The sequence below is a fragment of the Chiloscyllium plagiosum genome, unplaced genomic scaffold, assembly GCF_037043375.1.
Source record: "Chiloscyllium plagiosum isolate Xiang-an unplaced genomic scaffold, Cpla_swu_hap1 HiC_scaffold_39, whole genome shotgun sequence".
Lineage (NCBI taxonomy): Eukaryota > Metazoa > Chordata > Chondrichthyes > Orectolobiformes > Hemiscylliidae > Chiloscyllium > Chiloscyllium plagiosum.
Genome location: NW_028270177.1, coordinates 23760897 through 23785409, shown reverse-complemented (window position 1 = coordinate 23785409; position 24513 = coordinate 23760897). Strand labels below are relative to the sequence as shown.

General features: G+C 41.8%; 1 protein-coding gene across 1 annotated transcript in view; it reads left to right on the top strand.

Moving 5' to 3' along the window:
- The first annotated feature begins 3381 nt into the window (after positions 1-3381).
- The window catches only part of tex9 (testis expressed 9), a 71074-nt gene continuing 49942 nt past the window's right edge, over positions 3382-24513 (top strand). The window contains exons 1-6 of the mRNA XM_043677479.2: positions 3382-3426; positions 6971-7071; positions 7923-7986; positions 9723-9796; positions 15861-15909; positions 19054-19130. Coding sequence (XP_043533414.2) covers positions 3400-3426; positions 6971-7071; positions 7923-7986; positions 9723-9796; positions 15861-15909; positions 19054-19130 — 392 coding nt within the window. The 5' untranslated portion in view covers positions 3382-3399. The remainder of the gene's footprint in view (positions 3427-6970; positions 7072-7922; positions 7987-9722; positions 9797-15860; positions 15910-19053; positions 19131-24513) is intronic.

The following is a 24513-nucleotide window of genomic DNA, read 5'->3' as shown; positions in this document are numbered from 1 at the left end:
GTGGGGACAGTCTGTCAGTGTGTGGGGCTGAGCATGGGGACGGTGTGTGTGTGAGGTGAGCGTGAGGACAGTCTGTCTGTGTGTGTGGGCTGAGGGTGGGGACAGTTTGTTCGTATGTGTGAGGGCGGGCACAGTCTGTCAGTGTGAGTGAGCTGAGGGTGAGGACAGTCTGTCAGTGCGTATGTGTTGAGGGTGCAGACAGTCTGTCAGTGGGGTGAGCTGAGGGTAGGGATAGTCTGTCAGTGGGTGTGAGCTGACGGTGGGGCAGTCTGTCAGTGTGTATGGGTTGAGAGTGGGGATAGTCTGTCAGTGTGTGTGAGCTGAGGGTGGGGACAATCTGTCAGTGGGTGTGAGCTGAAGGTGGGGACAGTCCGTCAGTATGGGTGTGAGATGAGGGTTGTGACAATCTGTCAGTGTGTGTGGGCTGAGAGTGGGGACAGTCTGTCAGTGTGTGAGGTGAGGGTGGGGACAGTAAGTCAATTGTGTGAGGTGAGGGCGGAAATAGTCAATGTGTGTGGGGTGAGTGTAGGGACAGTCTGTCAATATGTGTGGGGACTAAGGGTGGGGACAGTCTGTCAATGTGTGTGAGGTGAGTGTGGGGACAGTCTGTCAGTGTGTGTGAGGTGAGGATGGGGACAGGCTGTCAATGTGTGTGAGGTGAGGATGGGGACAGTCTGTCAGTGTGTGTGAGGTGAGGATGGGGACAGGCTGTCAATGTGTGTGAGGTGAGGATGGGGACAGTCTGTCAATGTGTGTGGGTGCAGAGGGTGGGGACAGTCTGTCAGTGGGTGTGAGCTGAGGATGGGGACAGCCAGTCAGTTTGTGTAGGCTGAGGGTGGGGACAATGTCTGTGCGTGTGAGCTGACAGTGGGGACAGTCTGTCAGTGGGTGTGAGCTGTGGGTGGGGTGTTCTGTCAGTGTGTGTAGGCTGAGGGTGGGGACAGTCTGTCAGTGTGTTTGAGGTGTGGGTGAGGATGGTGTGTCAGTGTGTGGGGCTGTGGGTGGGGACAGTCTGTCAGTGTGTGTGAGCTGAGGGTGGGGACGGTGTGTCTGTGTGTGTGAGGTGTACGTGACGGCAGTCTATCAGTGTGTGTGGGCTGAGGGTAGGGATAGTCTGTCAGTGGATGTGAGCTGAAGGTGGGGACAGTCTGTCAGTGTATGTGAGCTGAGGGTGGGGACAGTCTGTTAGTGTGAGTGAGGTGAGGGTGGGGACAGTCTGTCAACGTGTGTGAGGTGAGGGTGGAGATAGTCTGTCAGTGTGTGTGGGCTGAGGGTGGGGACCGTCTGTCTATGTGTGTGAGGTGAGTGTGGGGACAGTGTGTCAATATGTGTGGGGACTGAGGGTGGGGAATAGTCTGTCAGTGTGTGTGAGCTGAGGGTGGGGACAGTCTATCAATGTGTGAGGTGAGGATGGGAACAGTCTGTCAGTGTGTGTGAGCTGAGGGTGGGGACAGTCTATCAATGTGTGAGGTGAGGGTGGAGATAGTCTGTCAGTGTGTGTGGGCTGTGGGTGGGGACGTCTGTCAGTGTGTGAGGTGAGGGTGGGGACAGTCTGTCAGTGTGTATGGGCTGAGGGTGGGGACAGTCTGTCAGTGTGTGAGGTGAGGGTGGGGACAGTCTGTCAGTGGGTGTGAGCTGTGGGTGGGGTGTTCTGTCAGTGTGTGTAGGCTGAGGGTGGGGACAGTCTGTCAGTGTGTGTGAGGTGAGAATGGGTACAGTCTGTCAGTGTGTGTGAGCTGAGGGTGGGGACACTGTCAATGTGTGAGCTGAGGGTGGGGACAGTCTGTTAGTATGTGTGAGTTGAGGGTGGGAACACTGTCAATGTGTGAGCTGAGGGTGGGGACAGTCTGTCAGTGTGTGTGAGCTGAGGGTGGGGACAGTCTGTCAGTGGGTGAGCTGAGGGTGGGGACAGTCTGTCAGTGTGTGTGAGCTGAGGGTGGGGACAGTCTGTCAACGTGTGTGAGGTGAGGGTGGAGATAGTCTGTCAGTGTGTGTGGGCTGAGGGTGGGGACCGTCTGTCAGTGTGTTTGAGGTGAGGGTGAGGACGGTGTGTCAGTGTGTGGGGGCTGTGGGTGTGGACAGTCTGTCAGTGTGTATGAGGTGAGGGTGGGGGCAGTCTGTCAGTGTGAGTGAGCTGAGGGTGAGGACAGTCTGTCAGTGCGTGTGTGCTGAGGGTGCGGACAGTCTGTCAGTGGGTGTGAGCTGAAGGTAGAGGTAGTCTATCATTGGGTGTGAGCTAACGGTGGGGGCAGTCCATCAGTGTGTGTGAGCTGAGGGTGAGGACAGTCTGTCAGTGTGTGTGAGGTGAGGGTGGGGGCGGATGTCAGTGTGTATGGGCTGAGAGTGGGGACAGTCTGTCAGTGTGTGTGAGCTGAGGATGGGGACAGTCTGTCATTGTGTGTGGGCTGAGGGTGGGGACAGTCTGTTAGTGTGAGTGAGGTGAGGGTGGGGACAGTCTGTCAACGTGTGTGAGGTGAGGGTGGAGATAGTCTGTCAGTGTGTGTGGGCTGAGGGTGGGGACCGTCTGTCTATGTGTGTGAGGTGAGTGTGGGGACAGTGTGTCAATATGTGTGGGGACTGAGGGTGGGGAATAGTCTCAATGTGTGTGAGGTGAGGATGGGGACAGTCTGTCAGTGTGTGTGAGCTGAGGGTGGGGACAGTCTATCAATGTGTGAGGTGAGGATGGGAACAGTCTGTCAGTGTGTGTGAGCTGAGGGTGGGGACAGTCTATCAATGTGTGAGGTGAGGGTGGAAATAGTCTGTCAGTGTGTGTGGGCTGTGGGTGGGGACGTCTGTCAGTGTGTGAGGTGAGGGTGGGGACAGTCTGTCAGTGTGTATGGGCTGAGGGTGGGGACAGTCTGTCAGTGTGTGAGGTGAGGGTGGGGACAGTCTGTCAGTGGGTGTGAGCTGTGGGTGGGGTGTTCTGTCAGTGTGTGTAGGCTGAGGGTGGGGACAGTCTGTCAGTGTGTGTGAGGTGAGAATGGGTACAGTCTGTCAGTGTGTGTGAGCTGAGGGTGGGGACACTGTCAATGTGTGAGCTGAGGGTGGGGACAGTCTGTTAGTGTGTGTGAGTTGAGGGTGGGGACACTGTCAATGTGTGAGCTGAGGGTGGGGACAGTCTGTCAGTGTGTGTGAGCTGAGGGTGGGGACAGTCTGTCAGTGTGTGTGAGCTGAGGGTGGGGACAGTCTGTCAGTGGGTGAGCTGAGGGTGGGGACAGTCTGTCAGTGGGTGAGCTGAGGGTGGGGACAGTCTGTCAGTGTGTGTGAGTTGAGGGTGGGGACAGTCTGTCAGTGTGTGTGGGCGGAGAGACTGAGCTCAGCCTCCAGCGTCGGCCCCGCCTCCAGCTGCAGCTCTCGCGAGGTTTACCGTCGCCTTGGAAACCAGGGCAGGAGGTTGCCATGGAGGGGCGGCAATCCCAGTTCACGGTGAGGGCCAGCGGCGGGGGAATAGGAGCATTGGGGTCCGGGGTATAGAGTACCCCGGGGTGGGCGAGCGGGACTGAGGGAGTATGAGGAGGCCGGCGAGCCTGGTGCTTCATTCCCGCCAGAGCTGCCCTGGTTGTATGAAACCTTGTATTTTGTAAAGGGGCGTCACCCGCGGCCTGTTCCTCCTCATGGCAAGGCGTTGGCCCATTTTGGTAGAAATATTGCTTTAAAATGATGGCTCACTCCAAACCATGCTGTGTACTTCATTAAAATAATTACATACTGACACACATAGAAAGTGTCGTGTGGCCCAAAATATCGGTGAATATATTTCTTAAATGTGGAAATTAGAAGAAGCATGTTGATTTAAGGGCCAGATTTCACAAATCTATTTCATAATTTGTTATTGTGAACCAGGTTAAGTCTCATACTCTGACTCTACTTCTATCAGAAATCATAGTCATAGAGATGTACAGCATGGAAACAGACCCTTTGGTCCAACCCGTCCATGCCGACCAGATATCCCAACCCAATCTAGTCCCACCTGCCAGCACCCCACCCACATCCCTCCAAACCTTCCTCTTCAGATACCCATCCAAATGCCTCTTAAATGTTGCAATTGTACCAGCCTCCACCACATCCTCTGGCAGCTCATTCCATACATGTACCACCCTCTGTGTGAAAAAGTTGCCCCTTAGGTCTCTTTTAAATCTTTCCCCTCTCACTCTAAACCTATGGCCTCTAGTTCTGGACTCTTCCCCCCCCCCCTGGGAAAAGACTTTGTCTATTCATCCTATCTGTGCCCTTTATAATTTTGTAAACCTCTATAAGGTCACCGCCTAGCCTCTGATGCTCCAGGGAAAACAGCCCCAGCCTGTTCAGCCTCTAGTTCTGTTTTAGTTCCTGATGTCTGTTGATTATTAAAGTGTAAAGATGGTATTTACTATAATGATGTGCTCTTCCAGTCAGATGTGGGAGATTAGGGAGTGTTTCCATGTTACTGATGATTATGTCTATCGGATCACATGGATTGGCTGAGCAGCACCTACAAGCAAGGAGGAATTTACAGGATCCAGGGTGTGTGATGGATGGCAGTTTCAGGAAGGGAGAAAAACTGCCCATACAGTCAGGTAAATGGGATACCTCCAGGGGAGGAGGGGTAGGTAGTAGTGCAGGAATCTCCTGCGGCTATCCCCATCTCAAACAAGTATGTTGTTTTGGAAAATGTAGGGGGTGATGTACTCGAGAGACTGTAGCACGGACAGCCAAGTTTCTGGGACTGAGACTGGCTCAGACACACTAGTTAGAGGCACAGACAGATGTTTCTGCAGCCGATGACAAAACATCAGAATGGAATGTTGCCTCCATGGTGCCAGGATCAAGGATATCTCAGAGAGGGTGCAGAATATTCTCAAAGGGGTGAGAGACAGGAGGAGCTGAGTGTATACATTGGAACTAATGACATAGGATGAAAAAGGATGAGGTTCTGAGGAGAGAATATAGGAAATCAGGCAAAAATTTAAAAAGTAGGTTCTTGAGGGTGGTAATGTCTGGATTACTCCCAGTGTCGTTACCTGGTGTGAGAGGAGGAATAGGAGGATAGAGTAGATGAATGCCTGGCTGAGGAGCTGGTGGAAGGGAGAGGAATTAACATTTTGGATCATTGGAATCTCTTCTGGAGTAGAAGTGACTTGTCTAAGAAGGACAATTGCACCCAAATTGGAAGCGGATTAATATACTGGCAGAGAGATTTGCTCGAGCTGCTCAGAGGATTTAAGTTAATAAGGGGGTGTGGGGAATACCCAGGCAGGTAGTGAGGAAAGAGATCATTCTGAGACTGGTGCAGTTGGGAAAAGAAACAAGTCATACAGTCAGAGGACGCAGGAACAAAACAGAGAATGAGATAGGACTGATAAATTAGATTGCATTTATCCCAATGCAAGAGGCCCAACAGGGAAGACATATGAACTCAGGGCATGATTGGGAACATGGGATCGAGATATCATAGCAATTACAGAAACATAGCTCGGGATGGATAGGACTGGCAGCTTAATATTCCATGGTGTAGATGCTGTAGGAAGGATTGAAAGAGGTTGGACGGGGGTGTGTGTGGAGGTGGAGAAGAGAGGGAGTGGCGTTTTTGTTTAGGGATAACATTACGGCTGTATTTAGGGAGGATATTCTTGGGGGTGCATCCAGGGAAGTTATTTGGGTGGAACTGAGAAATACAAAAGGGATGATCATGTTATTGGGATTGTGTTATAGATACCCCAGTAGTCAGCAGGAAATTGAGAAGCAAATTTGTAAGGAGGTCTCAACTATCTGTTAGAATAATAAGGTGGTAATGTTAACTTCCCAAATGTAGACTGGGATGGCCAATCTGTTACGGGAGAGAAATTTAATAAGTGTGTCCGAAAACATTTCCTGATTCAGTATGTAGATGTACTTGAGAAGGAGCAAAACTTGACTTACTCTTGGGAAATAAGGCAGCGCAGGTGACTGAGGTGTCACTGGAGAAGCACTTTGAGGCTATTAGTTTCAAAATAGAAATGGAAAAGGATAAGTTCTAAATTGAAGGAAGGCCAATTTTGATGGTGTTAAGCAGGAACTTACAAAAGTTGATTTTGGGCAGATATTTGCAGGTAGAGGGACGGCTGGAAAATAGGAAGCCTTCAAAAATGAAGTAATGAGAGTGCAGACATAGTATTCCGTGTTAGGGTGAAGACAAGGCTGGGAAGTTTAGGGAATGTTGGATGACTAGAGAAATTGAAATTGTGGTCAAGAAGAAGAAGGATGTATATGTCAGGTATTGACAGCAAGGAATAGAGTATGTAAAGCCAGAGGGTGGTGCTGGTATGGAATGAGCTACCAGAGGAAGTGGTGGAGGCTGGTACAATTGCAACATTTAAAGGACATTCAATCTGATCACCGTGCTATTGGGAGGAGGTTGTGAAACTTGAAAGGGTTCACAAAAGATTTACAAGGATGTTGCCAGGTTTGGAGGGTTTGAGCTATGTGGAGAGGCTGAATAGGCTGGGGCTCTTTTCCCTGGAGAGTCGAAGGCTGAGGGGTGACATAGAAGTTTATAAAAACATTAGGGGCTTAAATATGCTGAATAGTCAAGGTCTTTTCCCCAGGGTAGTGGAGTCCCATACTAGAGGGAAAGATTTAAAAGGGGCCTGAGGGTAACTTTTCCATGCAAAGGGTGATGCGTGTCTGGAATGAGCTGCCAGAGGAAGTGGTGGAGGCTGGTAAAATTACAACATTTAAGAGGCATCTGGATGGGTATATGAATAGGAAAGGTTTAGAGGGATATGGGCTAAGTTCTGGAAATGGGACTAGATTAATTTAGAATATCTGGTCGCTATGGATGAATTGGACCTTGCTGTCTAGCTCTATAACTCGACATCAAAGTGCAGAAGAACCTGCTACATATATTTTTGTGTTCATTAAAACTAGTCTTTTGATGTTCACATGAAGAATAGTTTGCTATATCTTTAAGATGTATTCCCTTACAATTAATTTGAATTGCTTTTGAATCTAGACAAAGAAAGCTATGTCTAGTAAATCAGCCTCGCACCCCTCCTCAGCTTCAATACGAAATTTGTCTGCAGGAGATTTACTGGCTAAAGAAGAAGAATACAAGTAAGAATAACTAGTACATTAATCTACATATCACACATAAGAAATAAGAGAAGACCATGTAATCAATTGAGCCTTGCCTATCTTTCAGTATGATAATGGCTGACCTTTGACTACAACTTCATTTTCAGCCCAATTTTCCTTGATTCCCTCAGGCCAAAAATCTGTCTGTCTCAGTTTTGAATACATTCAGAAATAGAGTGTCCACAACTCCCCTCTAGAATCTTGTATGTTTCAACGAGATCACCTCTTACTCTTCTAAAGTGCAGAGAGCATAAGTCCATTTTATTCAGCTAGGATTCCTCATTCTAGGAATTAATGCGTGAATGTTTGCTATAGTAAAGTCTTCCGAGACAAAAACTCTGTGTAGTATTTGTAAAATAGGAGGTGATGATGGCCTAATAGCATTATTACTGGACTGATAATCCAGAGGTCCAAGTAATGTTCTGGGGATATAGGTATGAATCCTTCCACGGCAGATGGTGGAATTCAAATCCAATAATAATCTAGAATTAGGAGTCTACTGATGACCATGTTGATTGTCAGAAAACTATATCTGGTTCTCTAATCCTCTAATAGGGAAGGAAACTGACATCCTTACCTGGTCTTGACTACATGTGACTCCAGACGCACAGAATCGTGGTTGACTCTTAACTGCCCTTTGGGCAATAAATGATGCCCACATCCTGTGAATGAATAAGAAAAAAGCTTATTCCCTGCAATAAAGACCAACATTATGGTCTACAATCTGAAATGTTACTGTAAATATGCAATAAATAAATGAGTATACATCTAAATGTTATAGAGCTGTAGAGCTAAACTTAATTTCTATTAAAAAAATTGTATTTAATTAGGAGATTAAATGCAGAACTGGAAGCAAAGACAGCTGATCTCGTCCGTCAAGCTGAAGAAGTCATGGTAAGTTTAATTGCAGAATAGGAGACTATTTTGAATTGTGGTGCTATCACTATTGGAAATATTCTTCCCTAAATTTCACCTATTCTGAAGATACAACAGTTATATGGACATGACCTCAAATCAATAGCAAGCATGATGAACGATATGCAAACATTACCAGTTTTTGACCAATCAAATGGAAAAGTTATCTGATTTGAAATTCTTTCTCTTAAGAAATTCGAGCACAAATTTAAATTGAGATTAAATCTCACATCTCTGATTAAAGAAAGAAAATGACTTGCATTTTTAAGCACCTTTATGTGCTTTACAGCTAAAGAAATTATTTTCAAGTGTAGTCACTTAAAATGTAAAAGATGTAGCAGGTAATTTAAGTGCAGCAAATCCCACAAAATGTATTGTGTTAAGGACCAAATGATCTGACCTTTCCTTGAGGGATGTAGATTGGTTTGGATATTGGGCATAATCTTTTTGGTCTTTCGGAGTCTTTTAAGTGTCAACATTGCAAAGTGCTGCTCATTGTGGAGGAATTACAAAATAATGAATTATTATTTTCACAATTAGGTCACAATGTATAATCAAAACAGGTTTCAAAAGACATGTTTCTGCAAACTACTGTTTTATGGATTAACAGAAAGTGAATTTGATCTGATTACTCCCTATACAGTGAGTTACTGATTTTCACAGTTTTGTTGGGTGAATGTCCTGGTAAGACCTAAGGAGTTGGTAGGGAGGTGATTGAATTTCTACCCTCTCTGAATAGTTGGAGGGATATCACGTTTCCAATCTGCCACATGTGAACCTGTTGCCATTTTAAGAGGCAGGACTGTTCACCATAATTAAATTACGTGCCGTATTAGGCTGGGATCCTGATTTTGATTTTGTACTTGCTTGCTGTATTTCCCAAGGCTGTTGATACAGATAGGTGTTTTCTGCAGTATAACGAGATGGGCTACGAATAGCAGCAGTGTTCATCTGGTTCCCTTAAACAGAACTTCTGCCATGATAGACTGACTCTGTTTTGCCTGTCCAATTCCCTTCCTCCCCCTTAAATATTGGGCCATGGTCTTAGGAAATGAGAGCAAGTAATCACATGAAGGGCTAAATACCCCCTGTTGATTGTCTTAGCAATAGGATTGGCAAAATATTGAGAGTTTTCCCTGAATAAGCGAATCAAAATTTTAACAGCAGTGTTATTTCAGCTGTGATTCTGTATTTATTACTGTCCACTGCCCTTCCCTGTTTCTGGGAATTAGAAAACCGCAGCTGAAAACTGGAGGTCTTAAATGACGCTATTCCTGAACTTCATGTCAGTTGCAAGTGCCTGAATATCTTAATAATAGATACTGATAGAAATGATCCTAGAAAACAAATTCTTTAATTCTTTTGTCTTTATTGGATTTTTTTTGGTTAGCTGCATCTTAAAAGGGAAAGAAACTGTAGGAGGATACATAATGTTCAAAACCTCCCTACTCAACAGCCCCATGTTGATAGATATATAGAAGAAAAAATACTTTTTGTAATTAACATTGTATTTTGAACAAAAATTTCATTTGTGTTTTCCTTCCACTTTTAAAAACATGTATTTATATTGACTCAAGTTTATTGAGTTTGCTTTCCATCTTTTTCTAACTTACATAACATCCAAATTTAACATCAGACTTTGTGATTATCTATTACTGTCTTCATATTTTGTTGTCTATTAAATGATTAAGAAGATTGTTTGGTTATGTGTCTAGAAGGGGCAAGAAGAAATGCTGTCTCAATCATTATCATATCTTGGAACAGTTGCTATGAATGATGAGAAAATGAGGTAAGATAATTACTCATTGAACAACGTTAAAGAATTATTTGTGCAGGAATAATGTACTTTAAATGTTTCCTTCATGTAAAGTTTTGTCGCACCAAGTGAAGGTTTCAAGTTTGACATCCTGATCAAGGAATAGCTCAGCAAGCTAAAATGCAAACATGCATAAGTATGCAAGAGCCTCAGTCTCAACCTGTGCTTAATTCGCAACCAATTTATTATGAGATTCTACTCCCATCTCTTACACCAACAATTCTGTTCTATCTGAGTAAGGTGGAAAAACCATTCACTTTCGGGCCATTGTACATTACACACATTACATAGTCTCGACACATTTCTGGAGAAGACAACAGTTTTCCCGTTTTGTGCTAGTGTTTGTTGAATAAAGGTCAAGTGCCCCTGCTGCCATTGTTCACTGCAACTTTTCCCATGCAATCTTCTGTGCTTCACTTAATGAATCTGGGCTGTGAAAGCACGTGGCAGAGTGAACATAAGGTATCTTGTGTTCACTCTGTGGCACTATATCTAAACTCCAGTTACACACCACTTCAAATGCTTCAAACCAGTAAGTGTCTGTCAGACTGGGTGCAGTGGCATTAACACAGAGGACAAGGCCCAACAAAGTAAGTTAGCTCTCTGCTTCACTAACAGGGATCTGAAGGTACTGGTGGGTGGGGTAGTGGAGAGGAAGGCAGTGTTTTTTTCTGCAGGTTTCCAAACAAAGCTTGACCACTAGGCACAGTCAGTCTGGACCGAGATGGTGGCTTAGGTGACTGAGGTTAAAAAGAACACACAATAGTGCTGGAAGAAAGTCAATGATCTTATGTGCTCTACAATCCCAGTATTTTCTCCCTATCTCACTCACAGGGTGTCCACTCACCCTAACTCTGTCATTGCACATGCCTCTCACTAAGGCTCATCGACTACAATTTTCACTATTCCATACACCATATCCACCTAATTGCTCTGAGCCACCTTATTCTCCCAACTACCAAAACCTCCTTTCCATTGCACTTCCTATTCAATTACTGAGGGACCTTCATCAGTTTTGCTGATCCTGCATCAATACTCATTCATCTGTTTTCATTTTACACAATTCCTCACATGACTCATTAAGGGAAAAAAATGTGTTGTTGAGGCTTCTTCTGCAGTACTTTGTCCAGTTCTGGTCTCCCTGTTATAGGAAGGATAATGTTCAGGCAGAGAGAGTTCAGAAAAGATTTACCAGGATATTGCTGGGAATGGAGAGTTTGAGTTTCAAGGAGAGGCTGGATTGGCTGGGATGTTTTTCACTGGAGCATTGGAGGTTGAGGGGTGACCTTACAGAGGTTTATAAAATCATGAGGTGAATAGCAGGTGTCTTTTCCCTAGGGTGGGGGATTTCAAGGTTGGGGGCATATTTTTAAGGTGAGAGGAGAAAGATTTTAAAAAGACATGAGGGGCAATTTTTTTACATAGAAAGTGGTTTGTGTGTGGAAAGAATGTCCTGAGGAGGTGGTGGATGCAGGTACCGTTACAATATTTAAAAGACATTAGGATAAGTACATGAATAAGAAATGTTTGGAGGGATATGGGCCAAGTGCCAGCAGATGGAACTAGTTTAGGATTATGGTCGACTTGGACCAAAGGGTCTGTTCCCATGCTGTATGACTCTATAACACAACTTTACACCATTACCCACACCAGGAAGAATTTCCATCTTGTTCAAATCCAAAGGACTTAACTGTAACTTCAATCAACTGTCTTCTGTAAACTATTCCAAATTGAAATCAGAACACCTTTTTCTAAGCTATGGATGTTTCTCCTAAGACCTCAAAATATCTTGTATTGGAAAGCATAATGCTACACTCTTTACTTTGTTCACTCATAAACTCTCCCAATATAACTAAAACACATACTCTTTAGGGAGTCTCTCTCTAATACTGTGTTTTAAAATGAATGACCAGTTTTACAGAAATGTATCTGAGTTCATGTTTAAACTCCCTCAAATACATAGAAAACATATATGCCAAAGTTCAAAAGTGCAAACTAAATTATTTTACTAAGTAAATCAATCACACACCTAACATTGCCAAGAACTGAAAGAACTACGGATGCTATAAATCAGAAACCAAAACAGAAATTGCTGGAACATGTTCTGAGGAAGGGTCACTCGACCTGCAACACCCACTCTGATTTCTCTCCACAGGTACTACCAGATCTGCCGAGCTTTTCCAGCAATTTCATGTACTGGTGTGGTATTGATGTAGCATTGTGTTTTACAGTAACATGCACACCCCTTGACTGTTCAATGCTCTGAAATGTGACAAGTTGCCTGCCCATCCCTCTTCTCTAAAAGCAATGCAAGACATGGAAACTAGCAGTCTATAATTTAGAACTGAAGAGTCTGTGTGCTAAAATGCGCTGCAAACCACAGAGGCTGGCAGCCTCCAAGTGAATGCAGAATGACTGGTAAGAAATGAAACCATCCTGTGTAGATGCATGTGTATCCCTGTACTTAAAGTAACTTGGCAGATGCCTGCAAATCATAATAGTTCATGAGTTCTGAAATGAAGTTCTGAAGGTTTCAGAGTGTTGGACCAAGAGAATGTATGATGCTGTGGTTTGATTTGAGTGGATGAAAAGTGAGGGAGGACAATGTTTATGGAGCATGTGTGATGAAGATAGCTTGATGAATGTCTGAGAAGGGGAGTTGAATGCGTTGAATTAAGGTAGTCAGTTTCTGACGGTGCCGTTTAAAGCTTAAGGGCAAAATTGGTAAGTTATTTCCTCATGTTAGAATTTCAGTTTTTCAATTCTTACTGTATTTTCAGAACTTGCTCCCCTTTGCCCATTCCAAGGAGCCCCTTTGATCTCATCACTATTCATTGCATTAACCAGCCATTCAAGAATGTTTGATAGTTATATTTAACCTTTTAAGTTTAATTGCATTTTTTAAAATATACATTCTACGGGACAGTTCTTTGATAGAGTCTTTAAACCGTGTTAGATGTAGTTCTTAGGCTAAAGGGTCCAAGGCTAAGGGTTATGAGGTGAAAGTGGGAACAGGGTACTGAGTAGGATGATCAGCCACGATTATATTTTCTATGTTTCTGCACTGCGTGTTATACTGAATGTCAAATTGCATTTTTTAACTTTTTATGATAGAGCGAAAGCCAGAGCTTTGGTCTATCAACTAAAATTTACTTAGTGACACTAATTTTGTTATTTAGATTGACTTCTACTTGTCACTGTTGACCAGTAAGACTTTTCAGATCTAATTATGTGTTTAGGTGTTGAAATAAATATACTTAAGACACTATTTTTCCTGAAACTGACTCCACTGAAATTCAGTGGTTTTTAATATACATTTTCATTAATGGCATAGAACTGAATTATCTATGTATTTCGTCGTTAATATGGCAATATTGAAACCATTTTTGTGACCCCCATAGTACCTGACTGATATCATTAACCTATGATTTTTATGATCGAAATGGACAGTAACATTTACAGACAAATTTATTAAGCTCACCCCAGCCCCTTTTAGTTTTCTTCCCTTCCTCTTATGGATGTGACAGGTATGAGGGTACTGTTCCAAATTGTTAGTGATGTTCGATAATCTGATTGTTTGCATAATAAGCCTTATTGCTCTGTCAGCCTGAACATTGAAATGCCATCAAAGTTTATGACTATGAGTCATGACAACTGAACCAAACCTTTTCCAACATCCACTTCGAGCCGGAAGTACCTGGGCAATATGGTGACTGTAGCAAAGTATTTTTCTTCTATGAATGGGGACATTGAAGCCAAAGAAACTAATTCCTCACTCAGTTCAGCTAAATCAATTATTTGCCAGAAACTAAGGATCAAATCTGTCTTATGGCAAGTTAACTGATCTTATTCTCATATCTTAAACCTTCATGAGTGTAGCTCTTCATCCTCCATACCACAGCAGGAATACAATTCTCACATCTCTTCTATTGTTTTTGAATCGTGCTTTAATACTAAAAGTTACACCTAACACCCTTAAATTGTTGTCACTTAAATTGGATTCTTTTACAAATGCAACATTTTCCTCTTAGTAAATGTCTACCTTAGATTTGAGTCATTTCTTAAATTATGCCACCTCTGATTAATAAACTCCATGTTCCACACCCACTTCATATATATCAAGTCTTAATTTCCACCTTCTGATAACTGAAGCAGAATTCGTGTGTAGTATTTCTGCCATTTCCTTACTCTCCCCAACTACTTTTCTTCCATCTCTCTGACTCACCCAATTTTAGAAAAACAATATGTCTCACTTGTGGTTTGTTGCACTGTCTGGGTCACATTTTCTTATCTTACATCAGCTACTTTGTTACATGCAAATTTTTTGCACCAAATTTCTCAATCAACGTGTCACAAATTACATAGACACAAGTTAACTTAATTTTTAATTCTGAATAACGTAGGGATTTTGTCAAGTGTTGATATATGATAGGAGGCTGTTTTTGAGTTATTAAAAGTCTTACTTTTATTATCTCCAAGGGAATTGGTGTATGTTAAGTAGCGACAGGTTCTAGTGAAACGCCATCCACCTGAAACATTAACTGTTTCTCTTTCCACACGAGCTGAGTTTTTGTCAGCTAGTAGAGATATTCCCCACTGGACGGAGTACCATTGAGGAACTACCATCAGTTCAGGGTGGGAGGCCCAAAAGAATCAAGTGCTGTTCAGTCACTTAAGTAGCAATCATCAGGCCTCCCCTACACTTAAGGACCATTGTGGCAGAAGTCCTGTCCACTAAGGGCCAATCAAAGCTGTGCCATCATATATGAACCTCATTGTCATCCCATTATCAGCAGCCAGAAGAAGTTTGTCAGCTCCATTCGGCCCCTTACTTTATCAGAGAGACTGTTGTAGGCCCTCTCTCGTGATTAAGTCGGCCTGGTCACTATGTTTTCCACTACAGTGGGCTGCATCAAATCCAGTCCATATTGTCAGAATTGTCGAGTGTTTCCAGATTTTTCAATTTTATTATTAATTTATTTGAGCAGTATGTGTTCTAATATTGCCTGACAGCAGTGGCATGTTACCTTTTGTGTAGGAAGAACTAATAGAACAACAGTGTGACCCATTTATTGCATTTCAAATCATAACATTTCGTGTAATTTCTACGAACCTACAATCAATTAACATATATAATTGTTGTGCCATTGAAAAAGCCCAAGGTAACACATGTGGTGCTCATAAATTACGATTTGCAGTGTTGAAGTAAAGAATTTGTGCCTATTCTTCAGTAACATTGAGTTACTGATTGCCCTTCTTGTACCTGTCTGGCGAAGGCTCAGTGTTTAATCATCATAAGACAGGGAAATTGCCAGAAGTCTTATCACATCTGCTGTTCCACATCAGAGAGTGACTGATTACAGAGCTGTTGAAGGCATTGGAATATCCCAAAAACATGCCTCCAGCACACTGATATGGAAATGTAGCAAGACACAGAAAAGGAAAATGAGAAGGAAGAAAATACTTCAAAAAATCGGCGTCCCAACTCCCCTAAAAATTAAATTCAGCAGAATTTCTATCAATTCCTCTTCCATATTTGAAGACTGCTCATCACACAGATTTGGCTTTAGATTAGATCATGTGGCTTAAAAGTTCAACATGACCACTTTTGAAGTGCTGTTTCATGTTCAGTTAATAGAAGGTGTCATCTGAATGCAGAAAACCATTCTGCTGAGACACAGGACCTAACTTCCAAATTATGTGCAACTTATGAGTAAGATTTTGACCTAACTAAATTCATCAAACTCAAGAAAAATGAATTTAAGTGATGCAGAAGCATGAACTTACAAATAGATACTTATCTTAAAGTTGACAGTGAAGTGCTTGAGATATTTTATTGTTACAATACTGAATGTAGTAATGTATATATTGACTATAACTAATGTTCCTGTTGCATTTAATATTCCTTTTATGCAAGATGAAATCTAAGAGAATGAGTCATGACTTATGGTTACTTGATATTTGAATAATCATTTATCTATTATGTAGTGCATGAGCCAAAATAAAAATATGTATTTATATATTTTTTTTTCCCCAGAGAATTTGTTCCTTCTGATGGAGCATCTTCTGAAAATAAAATAACAAAGGTATTAACATAAATATTTGTTGAGCTTTTTCTGTTGCTTATTCTATTTATAAAAGACTAAGGTGGTCAGTGGTAGGGTCCCTACCTCTGAATCAGGAGCTCTGCCTCTAATGCCATATATTTTTCCTTAGATAAAGGGATCAAAATTGTTCACAGTATTCCTGCTGTGGTCTGATTACTGCCTTGTATGGTTTTAACAAAGCTTCTCTATTTTTATAACCCATTCTCTTTGAAATAAAAGCCACCATTCCATTTGCGTCACCTCTTCCCTGCTGTACTCTAAGGATTCTTGGAAGATTACCAATGCAACCATTATGTCTGTACCTACTTTTAATATGTCAGGATGCATCCCTTTGAGTCCAGAGGACTTATTGGCTTTTAGCCCCATTAATATCTCTAGCACTTTTTCTCTAGTGATAGTTGTTATATTTATTTGTCTCCTTCTTTTGGCTCTTCATTATTCAGTAATTTTGACTGCTGTTAATATCTTCCACTAAGAAGACCAATACAAAATATTAATTCAACTCTTTTGCCATTTCCTGGTTCCCCATTATTATTTCTTCAGCCTTGTTCTCTAAGGGACCTACATTAACTTTGGTCTGTCTCTTCCTTTTTATATATTTATAGATACTTTTGCTGTGTGTCTTCATGTTACTTGCATGTTTAAAGTACATCTTCAGTCTCTATATAACGATTTTGCTTGTCATTTGTTGGTTTTTAAACTTTCCCAATCCTCTGGCTCACCACTAACCTTTGCCACATTGTATGTTGTTTTTTAATTTGGTGCTATCTTTAACTTGATCTGTGATTGGTTTTTTTCCCTTCCTAGAGTTGTTCTTTCTGACATGACAGGGATACATTTTACTGTGGGCCATGAACTATTTTCTTAAGTATCTGCCATGCTTCATTAAACCTCTTTGTTGCTAAACTACTTTCCAAATCCACTCTAACTAATTCTGATCCTGTTCCTTTGTGATTTCCCTTATTTAAACTTAGCATTGTTTTTGACCCATGTTCCTCCCTTTCAAACTGAATGTTAAATTTATCATACATATTCACATTTCCTCAGGAATCTTTAACTCTGGCATAATTTATTAAACCTACCTCATTACACATCACCAGATCCAAAAGAGAGCAGAAGGGGACAATAATTTGGGAAGATGAGGATTTTCTTTTACTCATTCATGAGATATAGATGTCATTGGCTAAGCCAGCATTTATTCACCATCCCTAATTGCCCAGAGGGAAGAACTATTGAGTGGAAGTAATACATGCAGTGTATCATTGACTGAATTGTAGTCCATGAGCTGTGCGCTGTGGCAGAGTTTGAGTGAGTGGTGGCTCCATGTGTATGAAATGGGACCGCATGATGGCTCAGTGGTTAGCACTGCTGCCGCACAGCACCAGGGACCCGGATTCGATTCCAGTCTCGGACGAATGTGTGGAATTTGCACATTCTCCCCATGTCTGAGTGGGTTTTCTCTGGATGCTCAAGTTTCCTCCCACAGTCCAAAGATGTGCAGGTCAGGTGAATTGGCCATGCTAAATTGCCCATAGTATTTGGTGCATTAGTCGGAGGGAAATTGATCTTCATGGGTTACTCTTCGGAGGGCCGGCATGGACTTGTTGGGCCAAATGGCCTGTTTCCAACCTTAGGTAATCTAATCTAAATGGCAGAGAAAATGGTTGGACCTGCGAAGCACAGAAGATCATTCAATTTCTTCCTGTACTGCTGGGCATTCCTTTTAACCTTGGATACAGCATTGACCCAGGTTGCTATCTATTCCGGATAACTGGATCTGGCAGTCAACAGGATAAAGGACTGCCTGCCTAACCACTACAACCTCCAGGTCTTTGTCCACCATGCGGGGAGCAAGCTTTGCTTTCTGGGCCCTGACTGATGAGAGCTGAGCACCAAATTGAGAGGGGCAGTTCCTGGCTTACAGCATTTGAAATGGTCTGCTGCTGGGCTTTAAACATGGCACCAGCAGCATGAATAGTGAAACGTCCCAGCAGTGGTGGGCACATTTGCCTCCACAACCACATCATTGCTCAAGAAAAGTTCCAGAGAGCCTGGTTCCACAATTAATAGGGCAAAGAGCAGGAGTTTGCATGGGAAAAGTCACTGTGAACCATGGTGGATTGGGTTTCATGAATCTCACTTGAAAAATACTTTAACTGAAAATAAGAAAATTCAGCTCTTTGATTTCTGAGACTACTGAATTGTTCAGTTTCTAAACTGTTTTACCCTGGAAGATCCATTTTTAAGGTACCAAGAAACCTTCAGCTTTGCACCTTTTTGTCAAGAATTTATTTTGTAAGTTAGCATGGCTTGCCTTGCTGACGGACATCTTGCGCTTTTCAGAATGGTGTGCATTGTTGATTGATTAATTTATATAATTGGTTTTAATTCAGTCAAAGTTATGTAAACCTGAGATTTTAAAGCCCCTAAATTTGAGGCAAACTTCCATTACCTTTACTAAGATTGGAAATCCTGCAGCAGACAAGTGAAACAAATTTAATATATGTCCGAATCAGGCAGACACCAGTCATGTTGTTGGATGCTAATGAGGTCAAAATGGTAACAAGGTCAAGGTGTTGCATAATATTGGGAAAGGAGGACTGACAGAAAAAGGGGACAGAGTAACTTTAAATTTCACAAACAAAATTAGCTAAATCTTGCCATGTTTGTAACTATCAAAATGTGCTTTTTTATGAAAGCATTAGAATAATTTATTCTTATTGGGTAAAATGAAAATAGCAAATAAAAGGAACAAGGACCCAACTATTCCAATCCCATTTTCCATAAGGCCATAGCCTGTATGCCTTGGCATCGCAAGTGCACATCTCAGTACTCCTGAAATGGTATGAAGATTTCTTCTTCTACCATCCTTACAGGCAATGAGTTCTGAATTCCCACCACCCACTGGGTTAAAATATTTTTCCTCACATCCCCTCTAAACCATTTGCCCATTATCTTAAATCTAAGCCCCTGGTCATTGATCCTTCCATCAAGAGGAAAAATATCTTCCTGTTTATCCGAACTATGCTCCGCCGCCCAATTTTATACATTTCAATCTTGCACCTTGAATTATGAGTCATTTAGTGAAAATAATTGTAGTTATATTTTCTTTACATGATTCAGAACAAAAATAAAGTTGAACTGAAAAGCACACAACGAAGCAGACCAAATTCAGCTAATAAGGGAAAGAAATTGACAAGGTAAAGTTTTCACTATTTCTGTACCATCTGTCCAGTTTAATGTTGAGTACTTTAAAAACCCTCAAACAAAATGCAATTTGTGCATTGCATTTAATATCAAAACATTAAGCACATTTTCTAATGCAGTGGTGCTACAAACGTTATTTTTATTTCACTTCCGTATTGTTTAGCGCTGTCTGTGTTTGAGCTGGAGTTCACGATGGAAAGGGAAGAAGCAGCCTCAAATTGTTGGGGTTAATGACCACTATTCAAAAGGAAATCTTCCTTTTTTTTAAGAAATATTAATCTGAAATATTAACACAACTTAATTTATCCTGTGTAGTTTTTTCTAAAGGATTGGTATTATAGTGTACTTTGTTACTGGTTTGAGAGAGAGAGGCGATTGCAACAAGTTAAATAAGAAGTGATAGTGATAACTTGCATAACCTATCAGGGTAATTCACTGTTTCCTATTTTTTGTTTTTTTTTGGTGCACAATACAGGTTGTCATATTGATGTAAAATGCCTGGCAGTGACTAATCTTGATTAATGTGCACTGATGTGATTTTCTAATTGTGTTTTCTCAACAATTACACTTCTCAGTTCTTTTTTTAAAGTAGCTATTCTTTCTTCGTTATGCCCATCTCTTTGACCATGTCTGGATCAGACTTTTTTTCCAAAAATTATAATCAGTAATATATAATCATTCTGTAAGGAATAAGCAACAGTAGGAGGGACCATTTCTGTGTGACTCCCTTTTTCTCTGCTGATAACTGATTGAAACCAGACTTCATTAGGGATGAAATTGTTAATTTAAATCTACAGTCTAACATTTTATGGTAGTGTGCTAAGGGACACATTTTTAAGGTGAGAGGAAAAAGATTTAAAAAAAGACATGAGGGACAAATTTTTTTATACAGAGGGTGGTTCGCGTGTGGAATGAAATGGTGAGGAAATGGTGGATGTGGGTATAATTACAACATTTAAAAGACATTTGGCTAAGTACATGAATAGGAAAGGTTTGGAGGGATATGGACCAGGAGCAGGCACATGAGACTAGTTTAGTTGGAGATTATGCTTGGCATAGACTAGTTGGACTGAAGGATCTGTTTCCGTGCTGTATGACTGTACAAGCGGGAGAATCGACATTTCGGGCATAAGCCTACATCAGGAATGAAGGGTTTATGCCCGAAACTTCGATTCTCCTGCTCCTCAGATGCTGACTGACCTGCTGTGCTTTTCCAGCACCACACTCTGGACTCTTAACTCCAGCATCTGCAGTCCTCACTTTCTCCTATTACATTTGTTTCCATGCCTTCCAGTTGTACAACATTCCAGTTTTAAAGTAATTTGAGGTTTGTTCTTAAATCATGCCTACTTTGATGCAAAATTATGGAAATAGCTACTTTTTGCGCTTAATAGCGCACCTTTATTTTATTGTGTGCGTGATACTGATATCGTGATTGGATATTATATTCTGCCTTCATCCTATATACTACTTCATGTAAAGTTTAATTAAAATTAAGTTAAGTTAATTCTGTGCAATGAAATATAAAACCTTTTGTGGGGAGAGCTTTAAATTTGAAATTTTGTGACAATTCTATTCTAGATATAGAAGTAAAAAAATCATTTGATCACTTTAACCCTGGAAATAATTGCACAACAGCCCTCTTCTTAAAAATAGATCATTTTAAAGGTACTGTGACATACATAATCAACTACAGCAAAGGGGCACAGATTTGATTGTCAATTCCTGTGAACTCCCAGTCCCATTTATTAAGAACATAACAACTAGGATCAGAAGTAGACCATCTGGCCCTTTAAGCCTGCTTTGCCATTCAATAAGACCATGCATGATCTTTTTGTGGCCTGAGCTCCACTCTGCCGTCTCACTATAACCCTTAATTCCTTTATTGTCCAAAAAAAAGCTAAGCTTTAAAAACATGTACTGAGGTAGTGTCAACGACTTCACTGGGCAGGGAGTTCCATAGATTCACAACCCTCTGGGTGAAGAAGTTCCTTCTCAATTCAGTCCTAAATCTGCTCCCCCTAATTTTGTGGCTATGTCCTCTTGTCCTAGTTCTATCAATGGAAACAACCTCTCGAAGTTTATCTTATCTATTCCCTTCATAATGTGTTTCAATAAGATCCCACCTCATTCTTCTAAATTCCAATGAATATAATCGCAGTCTACTCAGTCTCTCCTCATAAGCTGACCCCCTCCAATCCGGAATAAACCTAGTGAACCTCCTCTGCACCCCCTCCAGTGCCAGTACAACCTTTCTTAAGTAAGGAGACCAAAATGGCATGCAGTACTTGAGGTGTGGCCTCACAAGCACCCTATACAGCTGCAACATAACCTCCCTGCTTTTAAACTCAATTCATTTAGCAATGATGGACAAAATTCCATTTGCCTTCCTATTTATCTGTTGTACCTGCAGACCAACCTTCTATGATTCATGCACAAGAACACCTAGGTCCCTCTGCACAGCAGCATGCTGCACCTTTTCACCATTCAAGTAATAGTCCTTTTTAATGTTACTCCTACCAAAATGTATGACTTCACATTTATTAACTTGGTATCCTATCTGCCAGACCTTTGCCGACTCACTAAAAGTATCTATGTTCCTCTGCAAAGTTTCACAGTCCTCTGCACACTTTACTCTGCCAATCATCTTAGTGTCATCTGCAAACTTTGACACACGACATGTGGTCCGCAACTCCAAATTATCTGTATAAGTTGTGAATAATTGCAGTCTCAACACTAATCCCTGAGGCATGCTGTTAGTTACTGATTGCCAACCAGAATAGCACTCATTTACTCCCACTCTTTGCTTCCTGTTGGTCAACCAAGCCTCTACCCATGGTAATACTTTATCCATAACGCCATGCATTTTTATCCTATGCAGAAGCCTCATGTGGGGCGCCTTGCCGAAGACCTTTTGGGAAATTTAGGTACACCACATCCATTGAGTCCCCATTGTCAACCATGCTTGTAATGCCTTCATAGAATTCCAAAAGATTAGTTAAGCATGACCAGCCTTTCATGAACCCATACTACATCTTACCCAGATGACAATTGCTATCCAGATGCCTTGCTATTTCTTCCTTGATAATAGACTCAATCATCTTACCCATCACAGAAGTTAAGCCAACCAGTCTATAATTCCCCATCTTTTGTCTACCACCCATTTTAAACAGTGGCCTCACATTTGCTGTTTTCCAATTTGCTGGAACTGTCCCAGATTCCAGCGAATTTTGGAAAATTACCACAAGTGCACTTGCTATTTCTCCCACCATCTCTTTTAGTACCCTGGGATGCATTCCATCAGAGCCAGGAGACTTTTCTATTCTTAGCTCCATTATCTTGCCCAACACTACCTCTGCTCTAATAATGGTTGTTTCCAGATCCTCACCTACCTTCATCTCTTCGTCAATTACTGGCATGTTATTAGTGTCCTCTCCTGTGAAGACCCGACACAAAATATCTATACAATGCCTTGGCCATTTCATCATATCCCACAACTAAGTGTCCCTTCTAAAAGACCAATGTTTACTCTTTTTCATTTTATATATTTATAGAAACTTTTGCTGTCTGTCTTTATATTCTGTGCTAGTTTTTTTCTCATGTTCTATCTTACTTTTCTTTATAGCTCTTTTTGTGGCTTTCTGTTGACTTTTAAAGCTTTCCCAATCTTCCAGTTCCTGCTGATCCTGACCACTTTGTATGCCTTCTGTTTCAATTTGATAGCTTCCTTATTTCCTTAGACAGCCATGGCAGCTTATCCCTTTTCTTACAGTCCTTCCTTTTCACTGGAATAACCTTTTGCTGAGCACTTGGAAAAATTGCTTTGAAAGTCTTCTACTGCTCAACTGTTCCACCATAAAATCTTTGTTTCCAGTCTACTTTAGCCAAGTCCTCCCTCATTCTATTGTAGTCTCCTTTATTTAAGCACAGGACCCTGATATTGTATTTTATCTTCACACTCCATCTGTATTCGAAATTCAACTATACTGTGATCGCTCCTTCCAAAAGGATCCCGAACTATAAGGTCATTAATTATTCCTGTCTCACTGCACAGGACCAGATCTAGAATAGCTTGCTCCCTCATCGGTTCCATTACATACTGTTTAAGAAAACTATCATGGATACACTCTATGAACAATTCCTCAAGGCTACGGTGACCAAACTTGTTCCACCTATCGACATGTAAATTAAAATCCCCCATGATAATTGCCATACCATTTTTACAGGCATTAGTTATTTCTTTGTTTATTGCCCACCCCAATGTGATGTTGTTATTTGGTGGCCTATAATCTACACCTATCAATGACGTTTTCTTGTTAGAATTTCTGATTTCCACCCAAGTGGATTCAGCCTTATTCTCCATGCAACCTATATCATCTCTCAGCACCGCCCTGATGTCGTCCTTGAATAGTGGGGCTACGCCACCTCCGTTACCTTCCTGTCTGTCCATCCGAATAGTCTGATATCCCGGATATTTAACTCCCAATTGTGACCATCCTTTAACCATGGCTGTAATGGCTCTTGAATAATATTCATTCATGATGATTTCTGCTGTTAGCTCATCGACTTTGTCACGAATGCTATAAGCATTCAGGCAAAGTGCCATTATGCTAGTTTTCATACTCTCGTGATATCCAACATCTCTAATAATATCTCCTGAGTTATTCTTCCTTTTTACTTGTTTCAAAATCTGCCTTGCAGTTAAGCCCTCCTGCACACATGCCAACCTGCTGCTTACCTGTTTATTTACCATCACACTTCCTGCCATGTTCCCCTTTCCTTCCCTCAACTCACTAGTTTAAAGACTGGGTGACCACCCTAATTATCCTTTTCACTAGAACACTGGTTCAACATTGGTTCAGGTGGAGACCATCCCAGCGGTACAGAACCCTCCTGTTCCAAAACTGATGCCAATGCTCCATGAAATGGAACCCCGTTTTCCCAAATCACTCCCTTAGCCACGTGTTTCCTTCCCAAACTTTCTTGTACCTAAGTCAACTTGCATGTGGCTCGGTTAGTAATCTGGAGATTATAACCCTTGAGGACGTGTTCCTCAATTTCATTCCTTGTGCTTGACAATCCCCAAACAGGTCCTCCTTCCTAGCCTTGCCTGTGTTGTTTGCCTCAACGTGGACCACAACATCTGGATCCTCCTCCTCCTCCTCCCACTCCAATATCCACAACTCCATCAACATTAGTGTCATCTGCAAATTTACTAACCCATCCTTCGGTACCGAGGGGATGGTCTCAACTGGGATCTTGAGTTCGTGTAACTCTACAGGTGACCCCACTGCACTATTTGCAGACACACACACACACTCTTGCAGACACACACACACTCTCTTGCAGACACACACACACTCTCTCTTGCAGACA